General features: G+C 30.1%; 2 protein-coding genes across 2 annotated transcripts; one reads left to right on the top strand and one right to left on the bottom strand.

The window, feature by feature from the left end:
* The first annotated feature begins 13,900 nt into the window (after window positions 1–13,900).
* On the top strand, window positions 13,901–14,991 carry LOC7488102 (uncharacterized). Its single transcript, XM_002323355.4, has one exon. The coding sequence runs from the start codon at window positions 14,163–14,165 to the stop codon at window positions 14,868–14,870; it is 708 nt and encodes a 235-aa protein (XP_002323391.3). The 5' UTR covers window positions 13,901–14,162; the 3' UTR covers window positions 14,871–14,991.
* Window positions 14,992–20,963: 5,972 nt separating this feature from the next.
* On the bottom strand, window positions 20,964–22,088 carry LOC7488101 (NDR1/HIN1-like protein 10). The gene has a single exon (XM_002322759.4). It carries the CDS (start codon window positions 21,840–21,842, stop codon window positions 21,174–21,176), a length of 669 nt encoding a protein of 222 aa, XP_002322795.2. The 5' UTR covers window positions 21,843–22,088; the 3' UTR covers window positions 20,964–21,173.
* Window positions 22,089–24,500: the final 2,412 nt, after the last annotated feature.

Genomic DNA, 24,500 nt, shown 5'->3' with positions numbered 1-24,500 from the left:
CCTTCGTCAGTCAATCCAATTTCATGAATTCTTTTCCAAATTATCTGTAATTATCTGACTATTTTAGCATTTGTTGGTTAGTCCATTGATAAGTATAACGGTCACTTTCATTAATCAATATGTCAGTTGGTTCCAATTTCATGCATTTCTTGCTACACTCTTTGTAATTCTTTGATCATTTAACGTTTGTTAATGACTTTTATGGTAATTCACCATTATTATAAATCATTGACGGATTCACTAACAGTTATTTAATAATTTATATTTTTTTTATTTTTGTTGGTGATTCCATTGATGAACTTAAATAAGAATTATTTTCTTATATATTAGCTATAATCTCTTTCCAACCTAATCAAACAACAACATTCTTAACTAATTCAACAACAACTCATTAAAAATATAGCCACAACAATAAACACTTAATAAATATAAAAACAATACAATGCATTATAAAGTGACAACAAATATCTTAATTACACAATGATGTTTTACATCTAAAATCAATTTAAATCCTTTTTAATTTGATTCCTCCTTTTTCTCATTTTCATGAACTTTATGTCCATCATCTTCTTCTTCATTGAACCAAAGTTGTTCGATCTCTTCAACTTAATCTATTTCAATATGTCCATAGGTAATCAATATATCATTTAACTTGTCAACATCAAAATGAACATAAGTATTCTCAATGACATAAAAGATTGAATTTTCTTCTAACTTGGTAGATGGAGCAACTTTATATTGATCAACTAACTCATCCAGTTAAAATACATCTTCTCCCCTATTTACTTCATCATTGTCATCTTTAAAAACTTAGACACGACACCTAGGTTTAGTTTTCATAATGGATAACCAATCAACTCTGTTACGATCATTTCTAAAGGAAAGAATGTATTTGTAATACCCTTGTTTGAATTATTTGGTAAATACAAAAACAATGTTGATGTTGCTAAGTCCACCTCTTTTATTAATTTTGACTAAACTATAATGAGGATATACTCAAATTCCTTTATTGGTATCATACCAATAGTATTTGAATAAAAAAAATTGTATTTTACGCTCTATGTTATTGCAATTCAATCACATCTTTTAACTTTTCATAATAATCAACTTCAAACTTATTGGAAATTGATCCCCTAATACAAAACTCAATATTATAAATATTTATACCCTCTTCATACTCTTCAGTATGAAAGACATATTTATTGATGAAATACATGTTATAACACTGGACCTTTCTTTTAGAACCCAAAAATAGTAATTTAAAACTTTCAGCATTGGCTTCCATATTGTACACCTGGTTAAAGATAACAACCATTAACTATCGACAAAAAAGTAAAGTAAATGTATTCTTATTAGAGTTGCAAATCATTACATACATACTTGTGTTTTAAACCACATGCCAAATTATTCATCTTGTAATTAGGAAATTTAAGCTTCAATAAGATTGGAGCTAGAAAGTGGCTTCAGACTTTACGACATGTACCCCATCATTAAACAACTTCATGTTGCAATAGTCATAAAGCAAAGCTATATTGATTCTAGCATTTATATTGTCCTTTTTTTTTCTTTTGACATATATGACCATGTTAAAAATATTTTTAAACACATTCTTCTTGATATACATGATATCCAAATTATAACGAATGCGATTAGTCTTCCAATAAGAAAGCTCCTAAAAAATACTTTGTTTTACCCAATTACAATTCACACCAAAACCAGAAAAGTTCTTCTTACCTGATTGAAAACCAAATATAATCTCCTCATACTGTGAGTTTACATCATACAATTCTTCACTCGATAGTGTCAGTGATGCAACATCTCTTTCTGTTTTACCTTTTAAGAAGTTTTTATTGTTTCTGTATGAATTATGACTTGGTAAGAACTTTCAGTGACAATAAATAAATAAATAAAAGCTTTACCACCATTTGTTAAGGTGAAGGCCTTATTGTTTTTCATACAGTATGGACATGTTAATTTTCCATGTGTGCTCCATCCAAAAACCATCCCATACGCAAGAAAATCATTTAGAGTCCACATCAAAGTTGTCTTCATTTGAATATTTTATTTTCTTGAAACATCATATGTCAAAGCCTCAAATGACCATAAATGATTCAACTTACCAATCAACAGTTGAAGATAAACATTAATATTCCTACCTGGATTATAAGATTCGGGTATGATTGTTGATTAAAAAAAATGAGTTTCGACCTTATACACATTCATATAGGCAAGTTGTAAATTGTTAGTATGATCAACCAATAAGAATAAGGTGCGAAAAATGACCCAAATGGATTAAACTCATGTGTACACAAACCAAGATGTACATTTCATGATTCCATTGAAAACTAAGAATGCACCTTATTAAACTACTTCCAAGCTTCACCACTGAAAGAGTGCACAATGACTCCATCAATCATATCATGTGAATAATGTCATGTCATGTGCTCGAATGTCTTTGGATATATAAATAACCTTTATAGCCTAAGAGTGATTAGAAAATATCTTGATTTTTTATATGCGGCAAGTGTCCTTCCTCTACCAGTATGAGATTTATACCGAGCATGCCCATAGGTTTTTCACACGGTTAAATTTTCATCTTCACGGTTGTACAACATGTAAAAATTTAGGCACGTATCGCTTTTTTTATCTTAGGCCAAAGGGTTTCATCATGGATTTTGCAGTAAAAGTTATCTTTCAACTTATTCCCTTCGGGTAAAATGTTTTTGCCCATTTGATGATGTTATCATAACTTGCCTCACTCAATCCAAATTTAAACTTGATGGTAAATACTTTTTCAATAGCCTATGATTTATTATATTTTATACACCCATCTTATAATGGTTCATCAGAATATTTAAATAATTCAAAAAACCTAACTGCATCTACATTTGGTTCTTCATCTACACGTAAACTTTCACCTAAATAACTATGATTTATTCTCATTGCATCCATCACCATACTCCTATAATGATTATCATTATCATTTACAACTTCATGTTTATTACTAGAACTAGGTGTTGCGCCAATAATCCTTTTTAACATGGTATCGTCAGCAATATAAAGTTCTTCGTGTGCAAACAAACACAAGTATTTCTTTACGAACCCTTTTATAGAAGATGCGTCATCACAACATCTTATTGGTGGAAATTTTTATTTTTACACTTCACACATGGACATTTATTTCCACCTTCACTAATATTCTTCAGACTTAAAAGTGCAAAATTAATAAAACTCTCAACCCCTTTACAATAAACTTCTCAATACAACCCTTGGGGTAAATCTCGATACATCTAAGAACAATTATTCATTATTTAGAAAACCTATATAGGATGACAACATTTATTCGTAACGTAACTATCAATTTAAAATTCAACTTTAGTGATTTAAAATGAATTCACAATCTAATAACCAATTATCATTTGTATAAAAATTTAATGTTGTGTCAAAATATGAACTAAATAAATCAAATTAGCAACAAATGATTTGTACCCAACTACTTATCTATCATTTATTCAATTCAAACTTATTCAATCTAAATTAATACTATTTAATTGTTATCAATTCCACAAAAAAAATATTTTTTTCTAAAATCTCCAACTTCACAATAAAATTGAGAAAAAGTGATTGGTACCCATTAAATAACTCATCATTTCTTCCTATATAACACACCTAAGTTATAAAATAAAACTTAATTTCATCAAATTATAAATAAATTCAATTTCTCTCAAATCTCAAACAAACCCTAACATTCAAATCATACTTGAATATAACAAAATTATTTATGAAAAGGTTGTAAAACACATAAATATACAAGCAAACTAAAAAATACTACATAAAGATATCAGTAAATTAACCTAAAATATAAATTGATAGATTTGCTTACTTGGTGTAGGGAATATTTAGAAAAACAATCAAGACAGTTATGTTAATATTACTGAGTGTTGGGGTGGTTGAATTTGTGAAGGCCTAGATTTATGGCAAAATAGGACGCTGCTATTTTTTACAATGAAAGAAAAAAGAATAAGAAACGGAGGATGGGGCTACTGTTGATGATAACACTTCTAAATTTGCCAATGAGATTTTCAACGAAAACTAGCGACGGAATACTTCCCTTGACAATTTTGTTGGCAAATAATGATGTGTTATTTTACTGATGGAATCACTAATAGAATATTTTTTTATTTTTTTAACTATTTTTATTTTGTTGGCAATTCAGTCATTAATTAGTGACAGAAAAGTTTTCATGGGTATTACATTGGAATTTGCCAACGGATATTTTCTGTCACTATAGTCTTTGGAAATGATCGGTGGAAGATTTTTCATCACTAATTTAATATCTATTTGATAATTTTCTGGTAAAGGCACAAATTATCTAAAAATGTGTTTTTTAATAGGAAAATAATATTAGCCTTGCAAGCCTTCATGATGAACTCAATATAAATAATTAAATATGTGTGTGCAATTGGGCCAAGAAGAATGGTTGGTACCTTTGGGGCATTATTAGCCTGAATTCTTGAGAAAGTGTATGAAGGATTTTCTAAGTAATTAAATGGTTGGATTTTTGTTTTTCTATAGAAGGATGTATTTCTAAGATTTCTGCACTATATATTAATTACTTGAACTTCACATCCCCCTTTGTTTTCTGCTCAAACTAAAATTATAACACTACCTTTTTTTTCATGGATAATTCATCAAATGCTACACATTATAATGGAGACTTTTTAGTGCATGATGTTTTAACAGTAAAGAAGAGTATATTTTAGCCCAGCCATTATTATATAAAAAAACTCAATTTCATGACCATATAGACTGCCCCAAAATTCCTTGATTTGATGGTGAAGAGGATCGAGTTACAGGAAAAGAAATCAAACATCGAATCTTCATTCATCATATCGACAGCTAAACAAAGCGCAGGAGAAAGAACATCGTGAAATTCTTTCCAGTTCTAATCAATGTACATTGTAGACCTTTTAATTAAAGTGATTCTTCAGCAGAGAAAATTATATATATACATAAGAACGTTAATTATGGGATGGCACCCCTTCCCTTGCACCGAATACCAAGTGGTGTTTTGAACATGCAAGACAAGCTAAGATCAGAACTCTCTCTCCTCCAAAGACCCACCAAAAGTGAAGGGTATAAATGTTTGGCATCTACAAAAGACAACATAGGCATGGAGACAAAGTTTCCACACACCTCAAATTATTCTTTTCTACAAGGTCATTGTCTGTGGCCTTCTCTCTCTGTCTCTTTCTCTTCTTTCGTTAACCTTATACTATGAGTGATCTTCTTTTTGCATGAAAGTAAGGGAAGTTTGGGATCTGAAAATGCTATAGATAGATAGATATCCCAGTTATTCAATATTTAATGATCATAGCCTCCTTCCTCTCTTTTCTTCTTTTTTTTTTTTGGGGGTGTGTTTGCTTTTATGGATTTATCATTTGAAAGTGATGAGTGAGGGATCCGAGGAGTTCATGAGCTGCTGTTTTCAGCCGTGGGAAAGATAAAGAGAAAGGGCCGGGAGGGTACCACCATGCACCTAGTTAATCTGTATGTGTGTGTTAATTGTTACGTTATGCGTGCGGTGGTCTCTCTTTGTAGTTAGACTTGGTCAAAAAGAGAGAAGCGCACAAGGGAATAAACCAGACACGTGAGAGATGCTTTTGATGATCGATGGGTCGTTTTCCCTGGAGCTTTCTTATTTATAGAAACGGAGAGGAAGAGCTTCGATGCATGCGGCAATACTCCTCTAGGGTTTCATGGGTGTTGATCAACAACAAAGCACAAGTATCATTCAAGTTCCCAAGGCCACTCATTTTGGAAATACTTGCCCAGTGTCGGGGAGCAGCATGGAGCACCAGGCCGACCCTTGCATGGTTGGACACATTCAATGTGTTTTAAGGATTACGCATCACTGCCCTGATACGCTAGAGGATTGTGTACAAAAGTTTGAGTCTCACAAACAAACAATATTGAGTAGAATTGCTAGGCAATTTCAAAACTTTTCAAACCACCACCACTCCAATTCTTTTGAAGCACAAGAATATTTTTCTAAAGGCCCAGCTATCCTTAGACTTCGTGGATTTGGACCATTAGATCTTGATATTGAAATAGTGACCTTACAATTGATAAACTTGTCATTATAAGCCCAATCCATAGCAGAACTCATTCTACTTGGGGATGCAATTGTGATGGACGTAGTGGATACCCACTCCGACCTGCCTAAAAACACCCATCTTTTACATGACCTGATGAGAATGGCCCATAACCGACTCGTACCTGCCATGATGCCTCTCTACTGCACTGGTTACATAATAGCCTCCCCTCTCATTTTGGTTATCAAAGTTTGTTCATTTTAGAGATGAATGAAAATGTTTGTTCATTTTCAAAAGGAAACATTTGAAAAGGTTATTTTTTTATTTTATAATCCATTATTTAATTAATAACAACTATTTTTTCAAATAATTGTAATAATTTCAAGAATGTGTATATCAAACATAGTATTAAACAAGATTTTTAGGTTCACGCTATACCACATGTAGGAACATTTTTTTATTTGGGTAACAAAAACACAAAGGTTATGCAAGCATTTTTAAATTATATCACTTTTAAAAAAATCATGGTAACCTGGAAAAAAAAAAACTAACCTAAGCCAACTTGAGCGAGCATACCAAATATGCAAGTCAGGTCATGAAATCGGGATAAGTCAATAAAAAGCAAAAACAAATTGAAGTCCAATTCGAAAAAAAATTCTAACATATAAGGATGTGATTTAAAATAATTTCAATATAAAAAAAGATCAAAAAAATACTTAGCTAACCAAACTTTACGATCCAAATCATGCAAATGAGATAACCAAATCAGGAAATTATTACAAAGCTCAATTCTAAAACAACCTAATGTTGAAGGACAAAATACAAACAATACTAAATTTTAAAAAAGCAACCCTAAAAAAAGCTAAGTCAATCAATGCCAACCCACCAAGCCAACGTTCTAAGTTATGGAATCAAGATAGACGATTAGAAAGAAAATTAAAGAAAATCACAAAGTCCGATATCAAAATACCTCAACCTTGAAGGATGGAATAAAAAAACAAAATTTAGTCCCAAATGATATAATATTGAAGGATGGAATCAAGAAAAAAATATATCAATTTAAAAAAAAATATTAGAGTAAATCCAACAAATAAAAAGACCTGAGATAACTTGAGTCGGTTTGAAATTTCATAAAATATCCTATAAAAAGCAGATAAAGAAAAAACAAAGTCTAATCACTAATAATAAAAATATTAAATGATAAAATCAGAAAAATATAAACTTAAAGAAAGGACAAAAAAAACTAAGCCAACTCGGATGAACCTTATAAACCCGAGCTAATATCTCGAACTCGTTACCAATAAAATCCTAGACTCGGGCGCAACCAAGAAGCTCAATTTTCAACTAATTTAATATAGAATTATGGCATAAAAAAATAAATTTAAAAAATAAAATAAAAACTCAACAAAGAACAAGAAATATAAAGACCCGAGATAGCCCAAGTCATTTTTAAAATTACCAAGAAATTCTATAGACAGAAAATAAATAAAAATAATAGTGTTTAGTCTCAAATTGAAAAAAATCTAGAATGACAAAACTAAAAAAAACATGAGTTTAAATAAAGCAAAAATAAACAAAGCAAATCTAGAAGAACCTTCTAAACTCAGCTAATCTCTAAAACTCGCATTCCGTGAAATATTAGACCTGAACTTAATTAAAAATCTCAATTCTCAGCTAATTTAATGTTGAAGGATGAAATTAAAAAAGAAATATCAAGTTAAAAAAATTATCAAAGTAAATAAAATAGCAATAAAAAGAGTGGTGATCAAATTTGATAGGAAAGAAAACCTAAAGGAGACTAAAATTGTAAAACAAATCAATTTTTTAAAAAATATATCTTAAATAAAACAAATAACAATCAAAAGAATGAACAGCAAATTTAAAAGATTAAGAAATTCAAGGGGGATTAGATTGAAAAATAATTCTCATTTTATAAATAATTCAAAAAGATATTCCAAATATTGAAAGATGGAATCGAAAAAAAAACATTAATTTAAAAAATTAGCAAAAAACAACTCAACAAATAACAATAAATAAAAAGACTTGAGATAACCTGACTCATTTTAAAAAGTAATATAAAATCCTACAGAAAAAACAAATAAATAAAAATAATGGAGCCTAGTCTCAAATGGAATAAATGTTAAAAGATAAAAAAAATTTTAAAAAAAAGAGTTTAAAGAAGCGGGGGACTAAGCAAACCTCCAAAACCTAAGCTAATTTCAAAAACTCGCAGCCGGTAAAATCCTAAACTCTAGCTCAACAAAGAAACTTAGTTCCCAACTAATTTAATATTCAATGATGAAATTGAAAAAACAAATATTAATTTAAAAAATTTTCTAAAATAAAAAAATATCAATCATAATAATAAGGATTAAATTTGATAGAAAGAAAAGGCTAAAGAAAATGAAATTGTAAAAAAAATCAATTTAGAAAATTAACCCAAATAAAAATAAACAACAATCAAGTGAACATGGACCAAGTTTGAAAGGATAAAAAAATAAAATGGGATGAAATTGAAAAATAATTCTAATTCTATAAATTATTCAAAATAAAACAAATAGTAATCAAAAAATTAAAGGGGTTTCTTTGAAATTTTTAAGGGGCGGCACAAAAATTGAGGCAAAGAAAAAAAAAGGTTGTATACACCAAATCGAAGGGCAGTTTGGAATACGCGCCACCTCATCATAGAGTGGATGCCAAGACGATTCAAACACCATCATGGAAGACTGCGTTTAATGATCAGATGACCCCATATACATTACTTGAATGAAGCAGGGGCGTCCCACCCACTAGCCTATGTTATGCAAGCATCAACAAGTTTTTTTAAAAAATAATATTTAATATATGGTCAAATAGAATAATGCTCCTGAATAACCTAGATATAAAAAAAAAACTATTGTAAGAGGACCAAAAAGTCATTATAATAAAGTTTAGTTGATATTTCCTTTAAAGGTATTTAAGGACTTTTATTATTTTAAAAAAAATTAAAAGACCAAAACACCCCTGGTTAAAAGATAACTTTTGTTTTATTTTAGGGTTAAATTAGTAAAACAAATTTGCTAAAAAAAATGAAATGCCTAATCTAGCTCTATATAATTTATCAATACAATTGTGTCATAGGGAAAATATTATCTTACTGGCAATGTCTAATTCAAATGTTTCATGCCTCAATAGCAATTTTATCATTATATTATTGTAATAAATAGTATTTTGTATGTTGTTAAACAGTAATTTTCCTTCTAACTTTTGGTCTTTGTTAATGATGTCTTTATAAATAATTAAAATTGTAATAATGAACAAATAAATTTGGACGGGATGATGTTACTTTTAGCATTCTAAAAGAAAATATTAAGTATATTATATAAATAAAATGAAAAAACTGGGAGCCGGTCCAATCCAGTGGCATCCAAATTCAATATGCAATGACGCCAAGACTCACACGTGAGCGCTCACCCGAATCCCTGAAGGAAAATGACACAAGTGGCAATCACGAGAGACAAAACGGGTTTAGATAGACGTGTGACCTAAAATGACTAAGACAGATTACTTTTTCTCTGGGGCCTTCGTGATCTCGTAACCAAAGTCTCTTATCTCATGAAGTCTAATCAGAGATTAAAATTATTTATTTTTAAAATTTATTTTTTTATTAATATATGAAAACAATTTTTAAATGTTAAAGCAATAATTTAAATTAAGAAGAAAAAATCTTAAAAGTGTGGCCACGCCTGCGAAACACACTTGATAGTTACACGACACAAAAAATATAATATAAATTCGGATAATAAATTCGAATCGTAAAATCATAAATAATTTTTTTAACTAATTATATTTTAATAATTTTAACTAAGAAATTAAATTACATTAAAATCTGATAAAATAAGTCAACAATATTATAGTCAATAAGTATGAATCAATAAATTAATGACATAGAGAAATAAAAAGTTTCAGAATAAAATTTCTCAATACAAGAAAATCACCGAAAAATAGGAAGCACACATAAACCTAGTGACAACCTGATTGTTCCCATCACAATAAGTCATGATATACCCCTTTCGGGTTCCAAGCTAATGAGTTTAAATTAGTAATTAACAAACATAAATTCAATAATGAAATAAACCCCTAAACAATGTCTAATGCGTTAAAAAAATTCAAATTAAAAATAATTATATAAAATTAAATAAATAAATAAAATAGAATAATAAAAAAAATCTTTATGTTAAAATTCCTTCATGTAGCCTGAATCTCTAATTTTTGCATATTCTTGACAGATTTGAGTCCTGATTTCAAATATGTCGTTCTCTATCGTTTGGATGAATTGTTAAATATACAATATATGGTTGGAAAGTTTCAGATGTTTACTTTTTATCCCAACTTTAATCAAAGCAAAATTTCACCGGTAGTTGTAGATATGTCTCAAACAGTACACGAAGGTCTTGTTTGACATATTTGACAATATTAGTTTACTAACTTTGACTCTCTAAAATATTATGTTCCCTAACTCCATTTAACCTGAAAATTTACGACAATATATTTTCATGTATCTAATATTTCCTTGTAAAATTTTAGTTTTATCCAATATACAGTTTGAAAGATATGTTCAATCTCGCAAAACTAGTTAGCAAATATTTTAAGGTCAAATTTGAACCTGACTTGGTTCATACTTCATATCACAAATTTAGTAAACTCGTACAATCGACCAAGTTTACCGAGTTTATCGATTTTACCGATTTTGCACGAGTTAAATCTAATTTTATTGGTTTCAAGTTTTTAGTCCGATTTAGCACGTTAGATACATGTTGACTCGTAAAATCATAAGATTTTAATAATTAACTCGCGATTTTAACAGCAATGGTTACACTGACTTGTCTACTTTATTTTGTCTCGTAATACTCTGCATCCAAAAAGAAATTTCTAACAACTTCACCCGCTCTTTACGTGAATTAGATATATATTATATTGGTGCTCACACTACTATTTTTCCAGTAAAATAGTAGGCGTCGCAAGAATATGTTTTTTTTAAGAGATAAATTCAATTACTCGAGTTATAATTCAAATTAATAAAATAAACTGATTTTATTTTAATCATATTAAAAAAAAAAGAGGTAACGATAGCCAAACATCAGAACATCAAAATCATAAAAACAAATTACTTCAAAAAAATCAATAAGGTGATAAATAGTTTGAAAAACACTTTAAAAATAGATTGAATCACGTTACCAAACACACCTTAAAATATAATGGATGCACTCATAGCAAAAACCTTTACACCAACTTAGAGGAAGGCTAATAAGCGTTTGGCATGCATTACTAGCCTTAAATCTTGTTTATAAATTTAATTCCCACTAACTTAACTACTTCAAAACTTAAACTTTTTGTTCATGGAAAGTTCTAGACTTTTTTATATTTGTTTATTATTAGAAAAGTTGGTTAATGAAAAACATTTATAAATCAAAGAATAATTTGGTTTGGTTTTCATGAAAGTGTTTTTCTTTTATTTTAAACGGAATATACTTTTCAAAAGTTGTAAAAAAATATCTAGTTATTTGTTGATTATATCAAATTTGATCTTCAATCTTTTGATTTTTATATTTTTTTAATCCTTTTTATTTATTTTTTTCAATTTCATACCTTTGATTTAATTTGATTTTTATATTAATTTTTTCCTTATTTGTTTTTCTCTTATCATTTTCTTAATTGAAATTTTTTTATTTATCAAATTTGGTCCCTATTCTTTTTATTGCTATTTATTTTATTTGAAATAATTTATGACATTAGATTTTTTAAATTTCATTATCTTTCATCTTTTTTATCTGTCATATTTGATATTCATTCTTTTTATTATTATTTATTTTATTTAAAATAATTTATGAAGTTGGGAAAAAAATTTCATTACATCCTCCTTGAACCTTTTTTATTTGTCAGATTTGGTCCTCATTATTTTAATAAACTTGAAAAAAAAATTGAAACATAAATGAGTTATTTTCCAATTCATTTTTCACCATATAGTCATTTTAGTGTATATGTCTTGTAGTCAATTAATTGGTTACACTTGGAATTGACTTTGTTTATATATTTAATTTTAATAAAAGCTTTATTTATCTTTAATATTCATCAAATATTTAATTAATAAATTTAATATTTGATTAATAAATCTAGAGTAAAAATAAAGTCCTTGGAACAAAAATATTTTGCAATGAAAATTATAAAGTTGTTATAATTATAAGATTCTTATTATATCAAAGCATTGTTTCTAGTCAGTACTTTATTAAGACTAAACATTAATTAGAGCTATTGAGACTGATATATATTATATTCTTTTTTTTATAAAAAAAAGCAGTTGTTCTTATAAATTGAGGTATGAGGGATACCTAAAACTAATGTGTAGGTTTTTTTTTCTGATAACACGTACACTGAACTGATCCTCATGAAAATCTCCTATGGAGAGATTACTTGCGTCTATGAAAATACTTACGTGATAATTGTGCAAGTGATCTATAAACTTAAGATCACTAAGTTATCTTATATAAGGAGTGTTATGCTTTGATCTTGACTATACATTGTCTTAATCAAGGGTAATAAACAGACAAATATTGAGTATAATATGAACTATATGAATGTATTTCAATAATCAATAGAGGATTCATGACCCTAAGTGAATTAAGAAAAAATGTTTCATTTGTTCACAAATAGTATTGATTGTAAATCCTTGCGTAAGGTGGAAGGAAATTTGAAAATAATTTCAAATCTTATTCAAATAACCAATGAGTATGATGTTAAGAACAAACATGATTTGACAAAATAGACACACTTCATGCTATAATGTCTAGATTAGAATATTATTAATGAAAGAATAATAATTACACTAAGAAACTAGTCACCGAAATGTTAAGTCAAATCACTTATGACTTTCCTAATATTTTGGGGATCATGACAAGTTGTTAGACATTATATTGATCTTCAAGTATAAATCAATAAATTGTTGAATTGATAATAAATTATTTTTTAAATTTATTTAATCATATTTTATTTAGGATTGTGATTTATATTTTAGTAAATTTATTAGGGAACCTAATGGACCACACACATAAGAATCATTGATCATAAATTAAAATGAGATGATTAATCAAGTGTGACTTGATTGTAAATAAGTTTTAAAAATTAAGGACTAAAGTGTAATTTATATAGGGAATCACAATTCTAAACTAAGAAAAATCAAGTTCGAACTTTATTGAATAAATTTTTAAAATTATCCTAAAGTAATACATATAATATTATTCAGGGAAAATTAATATTTTATCATTTATTAGATTTTCAAATTGTCCTATAATAGAATGTTATACCTCTTGTTTTCTGTATAACATACAATAGTACATAAACTATTTAAATTACAGAACAACTGAAAAATATGGAAGAAAAGAGCTAACACTCAAAGACATAATAATTTTTCTCTCTTAAAAAAGTTTAAGAGATTTCTCATTGGTGGTTTGTGTGCGACTTGTGAATTGTGACAATTCAGTTTTGAAGCAATTTTTCAAAGTTAAAAAAAATATCTTATCTTCGAGTAATATTCCTATAAACTCTAAACAACTCTAGATTTATATAATATAATTTTTAAGATTCCTAAAAAACTTTTAAATTTATTATTTTTGTGAGAATATATATTTCTAAAAACCCAATAAATCAAAAAACATTTTTTAATTTATTTTTCACTATAATAATAAATATAAAAAAATAACCTTTTTTTTTTAAAATATAACTTCCAAAAGTTAAATTGGCTTAAAATAAGGCAAATCCGCCTCATGAATCACCGTCATCATTAACTCTCCCCAAATTCAGTCCCTCTCACTTATGTTTCCAAGAAATTAAACACAACAACCACCAAAACTCCTCTCCTAACACCGGCAACTTGTAATACCAACTCCTTCTCACCTCTCGTCTCTATCTTTATCCCTTAACACTCACCGGCTATAACCGTTGAAACTTATCCATTAAACAAGATAAATTTATTGTCGTATCTAATGTAGTACTATTATTGTCGCTGTTTTTATCCGGTCTTCGCTGTTAGCTATGAATGCTCTAAACAATCTAGGAATAGTGCTCACAGTTGTCTTCTCGGTCTGTCTTGCCGCTCTGGTCTTCGAGATCCTTTACGTTCTCTGGCGCCGAAGAAGATTCCTCCGACGGAGTGTCACAAGTTCTGGTGCTGACGGGGAATTCAGAAGTAATAGCGATTCACTCTACACGAAGCCGTCTAAAGAGCTTCTCTACTTCTTCTGCTGGAAAAACCAAACGACTCGCATCGAACCTGACTCTACAACACCACAGGAAGCCTCCGCGGTGGCTCCGCCAGTTCCAGCAGACGGTGCAGATGCGTTGGTGGAGGAGATGTTGAAGTTGCAAGGGATGTACGGACCATCGAGAGTTTTGTTTACTATTAAGGAAGAGGAGATGGAGGTAACTGAGAACGACGACTCGTCGATAGAGAACGAGCTTGTTAAAAGCAAGAAGAGGAAAAAGAGTAGTAGTGATTTTTGTTTTGAAGGAGCAGTTGCTAATGATGTGGAGGTTGAGGTTGAGGTTGATGATGTAACGACGCCGTTTTGGACACCGTGTGCATCTCCTCAGTATTATTATACTCCCTCACCTTCTCCTCCTCGTGATGGAAATCTATCACGCAAGAACTCAGGGACTGAAAATGAAGTCAGTGTCGTCGTCTTAGGTGATTCTGGTGAGAATACGACGATGTCGTTTGTTAGCATAGAAATTCATAGTTAGGAGTAAGGAAGCGGTGAAAATGTGACCGGCTGTTTAGCGCGTAGCCGGAGTAATTATTATAAAATGGTATTTATATGTACTTGTTTTAGAAAAATAGTAGCCCTCCTTTATTTATTTGTTTTATTTTGACTCAACAAATGCTTCTGATCTTGCCACGTTAGCATCAAGCTACTAAAGCAGGAAAACGATATGACGTGGCAAGATCAGAGAGGAGGCTGGACATAACTTGGATGTTACTGCACTTTCTTCCATTGGAGGACGAGGCAGGGAGGGCAAGCAGAGACGATAGTTGGTGAATTGGTACCACCTAGATGCTTGCCGCTTTGGTCAAATATTTTTTTTGAAAAACTTCAAATATTTTAAAAACACATTAAAAAATATGTAAAAGCATTCATGACATGTTTTTTATCATAAAGAAAAATCAACCACAAATTTAAAATCTAATATATATTAGATAACATTCTTTTTAAATACTAAAATAATGATACATAAACAATAATTTTTAAAAAAATATTGAAAAAATAATATATTAGATTGACATGAAACAATAACTTCCATAATCCACGACTTGAATCATGAAATTCTGAAAACCTTATAAAAAATAAAATAAAAACTCAATTTTTAATAAGCAAAAATGTTAAAAGACAAAAAAATCACAATTGTTATGAGAATGAGTAGCAGTGATTATTTTTGTTTCGGTTTGGTTTTTATATATAAAAAAAGTAACCAAACCAAAATTTAAAAAAAAAAAAAACCGAAACCGGTTCAAACAGACCAGTTTCGGTTCGGTTCGGTTTTTTAGGACAAAAACCGGTTTGATTCGGTTTTTTCGATTTTGGCTCGATTTTTTCTGGTTTGACTCGGTTTTTTTCCGGTTTGGCTCAGTTTTTTTTTCCAGTTTTTTTCGGTTTAGGTTCGGTTCAGTTTTTTCGGTTTCAAACTTATAAAATCGAAACCAAACCGGTCAGTTTTTTCAAAATTTTAATCGGTTTTTTTCACGGTTCGGTTTTTCCAGTTTTTTTTCTCCAGTTTTCTCGGTTTAATCGGTTTTTCAGTTTTTTTTTCTCACTCCTAAGAATGAGATACCTTATAAAAACAAATTAAAACAAATTTACTAAATTTAGCTCTCAATCAACCCATTGTCAAATGACAAAATAAAAAAAATTATAAAAAACAATACTAGTCAACTCGGGTTTATCTGGTAAGCTCGCGATCTAGGTCATAAGACTAGAATAACTTAATAGAAAGAAAATATAAAAAAATCATGAAACTTAATTCTCAATCAACTAATCCGCAACACAAGTCATGAGAATGGGATTAGCCCTTAGAAAGTAATTTGAAAACAATTATGAAATCCAATTCTCAACAAACTTATAAATAAAATTAAAAAATAAAAAATTTGAAAACAAAAAAAATCATGAGTCAACCTGGGTTAACTCGGTAAACTCATGACTACCATGAGACTATAATAACTTAATAGAAAGCAAATAAAAAAAATATCATAAAACTCAATTTCTAATCAACTAAATTTGCAACTCATGTCCTAAGAATAAAATCACCCTATAGAATGTCAATTGAAAAAAAAATTATAAAGTTCAACTCTCAACCAACTCATATTATTAAAAGATAAAATTGAAAAAGAAACAATTAAAAAAACCCTGCAAACCCACAACCTAGGTCATGAGATTATGATAACTTAATAGAAAACAAATTTAAAAAAAATCACAAATCTCAATTCTCAACCAATTAAATATTGAAAGCTAAATGACAAAAAAATAGCTCGAGTTAACCTAGATAACCCTCCAAACCCGCGACCTCGATCATGAGACTGAAATCACCCCATAGAAAGTAAATCGAAAATTTTTTTAAAGGTCAATCCCTAATTAACTCAATGTTAAAGGATGAAATTGAGAAAAAAAACAAAAAAAAGATAAAAAAAATTACAAATAATAATCAAAAGAATGAAAACTAAATTTGATATAAGAGCGAAATTGACCAAGCAAGGCATAAAACCCAAGGCTAAGAGAGAGAAGAAGAAAAGAAATGAAGAGTGTGAGACGCCAACGACACACCACCGCTTATCCTCCACCATGCACCACCTCATCGTGTAACCCTCACCAAGATGATTTAAGATACATGGAAAAATAACTCTTTTGGAGATTGAAGAGGCCACATGCGCCTTCATAGAGCGGCAACACACCTCACTCGCTAGCATGTGCAACACACGCGCCAGGCATTCAACAACAGCCGTCCAATTTCATCACTGCTCTTGTTTTAGTTTCTAATTTGATCTCTCAAGCCTTAATTGTCTTAAATCAGTAAAATGAAATTTTATTTTGTGACCGAACATAAACAACACCCCAAAATGTTTTCTTGATATTGCAAGATCCTCATAACTAGACAATTAAAAAAATTCTTAAGTCCAATCCCAAATGAAACTTAATGTGGAATGATTGAATTGAAGAAAACATATTGATGGATTAAAAAAAAAGTTGAACTTTCCTATGTCTTGGCATTTCAATTCTTAATTCTAGCAAGAAAAATAGGTTGAATATTTATTAATTATTCAAATTTTGTTGTAATAGCTTTAATTGTTTTAAATCAATATAACTTTACCAAATCAAGCAACAAGTTTTTTTTCTTAACACCACAAGATTCTTTAGCATAAGTAACCAAAACAAACCATTAAGCCTAATCCTAAATAAATACAGTATCAAAGGAATAAATTGAAAAAAAATAAAAGTTGAGGGATCAAAATAAAAAAGCTGAAGAATAAAAAAAAACAATATGAAATACTATTACAATTCCTAATTTTTCTTTCCTGGTGAATAGTAAAAATGCCGCACTCTTTATTTTTTATTCTTTTAAAAAATGTAATTGTAATGTGATTTAATTTTTGTCGTACTAGGCGGTGTGTGTAAAGCAAAAGATTGGAAGTAAATTTTCAGGGCCGTTGGCGTATAAAAGAAAGAAGGGAGAGTGCAATTAATTGTCACGTGGTGCCTCTGGAAGTAGTCTGATTTTGAATGACTGACTAATTCAATTACAGTGGGTCTTTGTTATTCGCTGCATCGTTCATTCATTAAAGCCTGGAGAGTCATTAAGATTTCCATGGGCCTTTGTGATGGCCCATTAAAAACAGCACCTACCCCTACTAGCTACATTTGTCTTTCCTAATTTACGTAGGCTCGTTTGGCTATGTGACTAGTACGTGCTTTTATAATATATTTTTTTAATTTTTTTTAATTTTTTAATATGTTAAAATAAAAATAAAAATTTAAAAAATATTAATATTTTTAAATTAAAAAATATTTTAAAAAATAACCACTACTATAATACTAAATATTATATTAGTTTAATAAAAATGAGGGTTATGGCAACAATTAACTAGTTTCCAAACTATAGACTGTTCCTTTGGACATTGCCCCTGAATCCTTCTTAATTGATTTCAAACGCTAATTGCAAAACTCCTAGATGATCTTATATATATATATTTTTAAATGGATTTGGCTTACGGTTACCCTTAAAACACTTATTAGTGTTCTTAAATCATTAATGTATTTGTTTGTTTATAATTTATTGGAAAAATTTAAATACATTGTCATATAAAATAACAATTATTTAATGTATTTACTTAGTGTCATTGATTTTTATTTTAATATTTTATTTTCATTTCTTTTCGCAACACAATTCAAGTCTAATAAATAAATGTATTTAAAAAAAAACAGATTATAGTTTTTCTCGTTGAATTAGGAGTTAAATATGCAAAGTTAGAGGTAGGGTTACAATTAAAACTTTTCATCTACTTTGATTAATTTTTAAGATTTTTTAATCTTTTAACTAAGCACAATTAATTTTTTTTGATAATATGCATTAGTGAGATTCAAAGTCTAATGAACATAAAAAAAAAAAACGTTTGAGTAGTTTTTATTTTATTTCTTTTAATCTTTTTTCTCTTTTTTAAAAGATTTGGAAAGAAAAAATATTTTCAACTTGCATGTGTTTTTCGAATTACGTGAATTGTTTTTAATTATTTAATTACCGTAAAGTTTTTCTTATGTATAAAAGATATTACTTCATTTCTAACATTTCATGTGCATTGGAATGCAAGAGAAACATCTTTGACTGACTCAAGTACCTTCAATTATAATGTTATTATGAAAAAAAAAACCTTCATGTTTAGAATAATATAATATAATATAATGTGTAAAATTGTTTTAGTCCCTATATTTTTTCTTTTAAAAATTGACAATAACGTAAAACAACAGTAAAGTACATCTGATAGACTGATACAGTACAAGTACAAATAGTGTCTTAGCTCAGGAGAACAATAAATTTGAGCCTACAAGCATAGTTTTGAAACCCGATCCGGTTCGGTAGGTCGATCTAGGACCTGACCAACCCGGAGCTAGAACCGGGCCGGATTGAAAAAAAACAAGAGAAAAAAAAAATTCGGTGTGACCTGACTGACCCGGTAAAACCCGATCAAAACCCGGTTGCAAACCCGTTGACTTTTATTTTTTTTGTTTTTTTACTAAAACGACGTCGTTTTGATTTGAAAAAAAATAACTGACCCGGCCGATCCGGTGACCCGGTCAAAACCTTGAACCCGGGCCTTGGACCGGGCCGGCCACCGGACCGGGTCTTAAAACTATCCTCCCAAGGTCTTCCATATTCCAGGCCGTTAGCATAAATGAAGAATTTCTTAGCTCAGATGGTAACCCTCTTTTTATTAGAGTGCCTGTGAGCCTAAAACGGCTTGGACATTGACTGTATTAAATAGTCACATGGCCCATCTCCATTGCTACCTACGGTTCCCAGCCGGTGATAATCAGTGCGTTTCGTGAGTAGTAGAAATTATTTTTAAAATATTTTTTATTTAAAAATATTTTTTATTTTTTAAAATTAGTATTTAAAAAAAAAATAAAAAAAAATAGGTTCAATGACATTGCCAAACCGTCATTTAGTCCATGACCTCCTCTCTCAGCCCTTAATTTATGATAGTTTATTTTTTATTTTAAAAAATATTAAATTAAATTTTTTAAAATTAAATTGTTTATAATTTTAATGTTGTAATATAAATATTTTTTTTAAAAAAATATTATTTGATATTTACTTTTAAAACTAAGATGCACCAAACACATTAATTAAAAAGGAGACAAGACTAATATTATTTGAGCGCTCTCATGTTCGATTCGTAAGGTGGCTTTAAATATATGAACAGTAGCATGCGGCGTAGGTTGTCCAAACTCCAAAATATCTCATGTTTAATTTGCTGTCCATAATATAAAATAGGAAGATCTGGGGAATACTAATTTATCTGGTTTATTATATATCTACTTGGCACAAAAACTCAGCAACGCAATTGATTTGACTTCAAAATTAAATATAAAATAAAGAATAAAAAGAGGACTTTTCAAGCACATTTGATTTCATGACTCCAATTTAGCATCAAAATATCTCGTCTTTATTATTAAATCACAATTAAACATCAGCAGCCTCTGCAAATAGTTGATCAGAAACATGAAATCGAGCTGTTCTTTCAAAGGTCAATCCATCTTTCTTTCTTTTAGCATTAATTACAGCTGCATGAATGCCTCCATCGCAGAGCATTCTTTTCAGTGAGCAATTAAGATTTAAGGCATCCATGAAGATTGTTTCAAATTATAAAGCTTGAAGAAGAAATCATCACTAATTACTTTGTTTCTGGCACCTCCTGGTTGAATCTTTATGGGATGCGGGTTTTTTCTTCAGCCAATTGTTAAAATGTCACGCATGCTCATTCCATGCGATTGCCAGCACTGATCATTTGCTATTTTTTATTGAAACCTTTTCAAGTAAGGTTTACATTAAAAAAAAAAAAACAAAGAAAACAAGGGCCGATTAGCTGAATTGTTCAAGGTAAATATGGTGTTTAATTATCATAATTATTTCCAATCCGAATGTGATGGTTAAATACATAAAATTAACAATGACTTTGGAGAATTCGGATTTTTATTTTAGTAAGTGGTAAGTTAGTGTAGCTAATCCCCAATCCTGTTCCAGCACAATAGTCCACCAAGACATCAATTTCTAATCAAGATCACAACGAGAAAAAAGAAAACAGAGAGATACTATATTCATTATTTATCATATACATCAACATAAGATACGTAATTCAATGAAAAAAGTAATCCAATATAGTCTCTGCCTATGAGTATGAACATAAGACATGGTAAGGGTAAAAAAAAATAGTACTCCCAAACAAAGCGAATCGAAGACTCAATCAAACATGAACATGAAGTCCCGGAACCATGATCATCATCAGAACTTGATCTTGCACTTGTTGTTACTCTCAGCAACAGAAGGCCCGTTCAAACGAATCTTCAAGTCATCACACTCAACCTTGGGCTTGAATCTTGCAGTCTTGACCTTACCAAGCTTGAACTTAACCCTCAAAGACAACTCCAAGGCAATACTATAAAGCCCACTTGTTTTTTCGCTGTTAAATTGCTTCAAATCTTCACCTTGAAGGGTAACAGGTTGTGTACCAGTAAAAACCACATTCAAGACAGTAGTGTTCTTGTGTCCTTGATAGAACGGAGTCAAGGAACTATAACCAAACCTCTGGCCCTCATAAAAGGCTTTGGCCTCTACCCTGTTATAGTAAATTCCAATCTTCTTGTTGGGGTTGCGGATGCTGACGTTAAAAGCAAGGTTGTAGCGGAGCATGGTGTTGTTGGTACTGTAGTTGAACTCGGTTAAAGCAACGTCCGTGACATGAAACTTGACCTTGTTAATGGGACGGAATATGAGCCAGACAATAAGAACGAAGAGGCCAATAAGCGTGAGCACGGTGATGATCACTTTGAGGAGGAGGGTCACGAGACAGCAGCAGCCACAGTCAGAACCACGGCCAGGGCGGTGGTACTGTTGTGTAGGTGGGATTTTTGGACCATAATAGGCGCCATTCAGGCCTTGTTTATCTGCCATGACAGAGTTGTTGGGCTTGATCAGAAGGCGAAAAGAGAGTAGACAAATATGCTTCAAAAGATAAAAACAAGTTCTATGATCGATATTGTTGAAATATGAGTTGGTCTGCTTGTATATAAATATATATATATATATATATATAGGAGGAGAACTGCCGTAAGATGATTGGTTGGTTACGCGTGAATCTATATTAGTTCCAAGAAGGACACGGAAACTGAGAGATTTTGGCCGCGTTAATCAACGCGGTTACTTAGAGGGACTGGCGTTTTTTTTTTTTTTTATATATATATATAATATAATTTTCGGCTATTTCTAAGCCAGGTACATTTTATGTGGGTGGAGACTTTTCAGATGGTACCCGGTAATTTACGTAAGGGATTGATTTTGATAGATTGTGCTTGGAAACTTCAGCTCTTATTGACTTACGTGTACATGGTTCCCCTTTCAAACTCGGACAAGGATGTTTAAGCTGACAAAGCATAAAAATATCTAACATGCTTCTAACTTCTGTGTAGAACATCTATCAAATATTAACATATTGCTTAGCCTATAGTTTTTGAACAAAGCATATGATACCGTTTACATGTGAGAGCACACTTTAATATATAATTGATAGCCGACATTTAAAGAGTTTAAATAATCCCATATGAATTATAGTCGGAATATTGAACTGAATTGAGACCTGGTCAAAGATAGGAGGGGTTAGTTAAGCAAGCGGACATTGGGAAGAGCTTTCAGACAAATGAGATCGAAGCACTTGGAACTTCTTGTTGCGGTAAGAGAGCTATGTTTTCTGAATTAGGATTGATCATAAGAGAAATTGTTAAATAAATCTATTTCGTCATCTAAGATGATCATGGATTGAAAAATAAATTTATTACGAATCATTAAATCATCGCACGTATCATATATTTACTGAATTAGGATTCATAACATCAAAAGAAAAATCATTCGATGAATCTATTTCGTCATCTAAGAAAAAACATTCATCATGAATTATACTTAGAATAAAATAATTATCAACAAATGATCAGTCATAAAAATGAGGCAGCCAAATTTAGCAAGGTGTGAGAATTTTATTAACTAAGATCATAATCTTAAGTGATAAACTAGATTCACCGAATAATTTCTCACATCAAAATCAAACAAAATGTCTACACACTAATTACAATTCAAATACAATTTGAACTGCACTTTTTACAAATTAAAAAACGTGTCAAAGATGTGTAATTAGCACTGAAGTTAACTCTGAGATGCAGTCATTGGTTGCTTAATATTAATTATGGTCAATTTAGATTATGCAATCGATGATCTGGATTTGGGGTATCGTCACAAGCTAAGATGATGAAAAACCATGAAATCTTGTATTTTACTATTCAAATTGTTTAGCACACCCATGGTTTTTTCAACATCGCTCTTGAGTTTTACTTATTCCCATTGTTCGCACTATGCTACGCACTATGCTACTGTCTTTTATTTTAGTTTGTAAACAGATGAAAAAAATGATATTTTAATTTTATTTTTTTAATTAAAAAAACTTTTTAATGTATAAGATTTTTTTCATGATACTTGAAATTATTTTCGTGATAAAGTATGGAACACGTGTATTTTGTTGAGGGACTAGTGATGTTCATGATTATTGCCTGTTGGAGACTTAGCATGCAGACATAATGTTTAACATGATTCGGTAAATCACTTATATTCATGAAGCACTCTATATTATTAGAGATAGAAAAGGGGTACACATTTATACATCCATGGAAGAGGAGGATTATCAACCCACTTGTCGCACGTGTGCGGCGTCACGACGAATCTTCCACTTTTATTAGGTATTGGTATATATCTAGGTAATCGGGAAAATGGAGAGACAATGAATTCTTGTATTTTATTAGTGGAATGAGGGAATTAGAGTCGCCACCTAATATTTTGATCACTAGAAACCCTAACTGGTCTCAGAGATCGGGCACGGGGACTGGTTGCGTAAAGGAAAGATATTAGCACCCCAAATACACCTTACCTAAAGTAAGCTACATTGTTTAATTGTCTGATATAAGCTAAGGTATTGTTGTGTTTTCTAATTGTTGGTCTGTCTAAGGTTTAAGAGAAGTTCGTCTCGGTAAGAAGATTCTTATCTTATTAGGTAAAACCTAACCGCTCTAAAGTTTATATATAAAAGAACTACCTTTTTAATATCAAGAATATATCTTACGTGGAAGTTCGTAATCCAAGATATTACAAGAAAACAAAATAATTTTTTTTGGTATTTTTGAAATATTGGCCTAGTTCTCATGGCTTTAATAAACTAGTTATTAAAGTCCAAAATGCATGCTAAAACATATTTTTTCAATTTTTATTGTATGAAAATATGATATGATTTTTATCTTTGAGAGACTTGGTCGTATGAATGAAAACATGATATTTTTTGTTTTTTTCGCAATATTTCAGAGAAAACCGAGTATTTTAATACCGGATTCATATCTTTACAGTAAAAAAATATAAACCAATATTAAGCAAAGTTGATAGAAAAATACATGGAAAAATCACAAATTTGAAAGGAGTTTTGGAAAAAAAGTTTATATATATTTTTTTCACTGTCCGGCCTAGTAAATAGTTGAATAACTCTCCACTGTTCACGTGAACAGTGGAGGCAGGGTAAAA

Source organism: Populus trichocarpa, chromosome 16, assembly GCF_000002775.5.
Source record: "Populus trichocarpa isolate Nisqually-1 chromosome 16, P.trichocarpa_v4.1, whole genome shotgun sequence".
In the NCBI taxonomy this organism is placed as follows: domain Eukaryota; kingdom Viridiplantae; phylum Streptophyta; class Magnoliopsida; order Malpighiales; family Salicaceae; genus Populus; species Populus trichocarpa.
The sequence above is the reverse complement of the archived record's forward strand: the minus strand, read 5'-3'. Positions and strand labels throughout refer to the sequence as shown.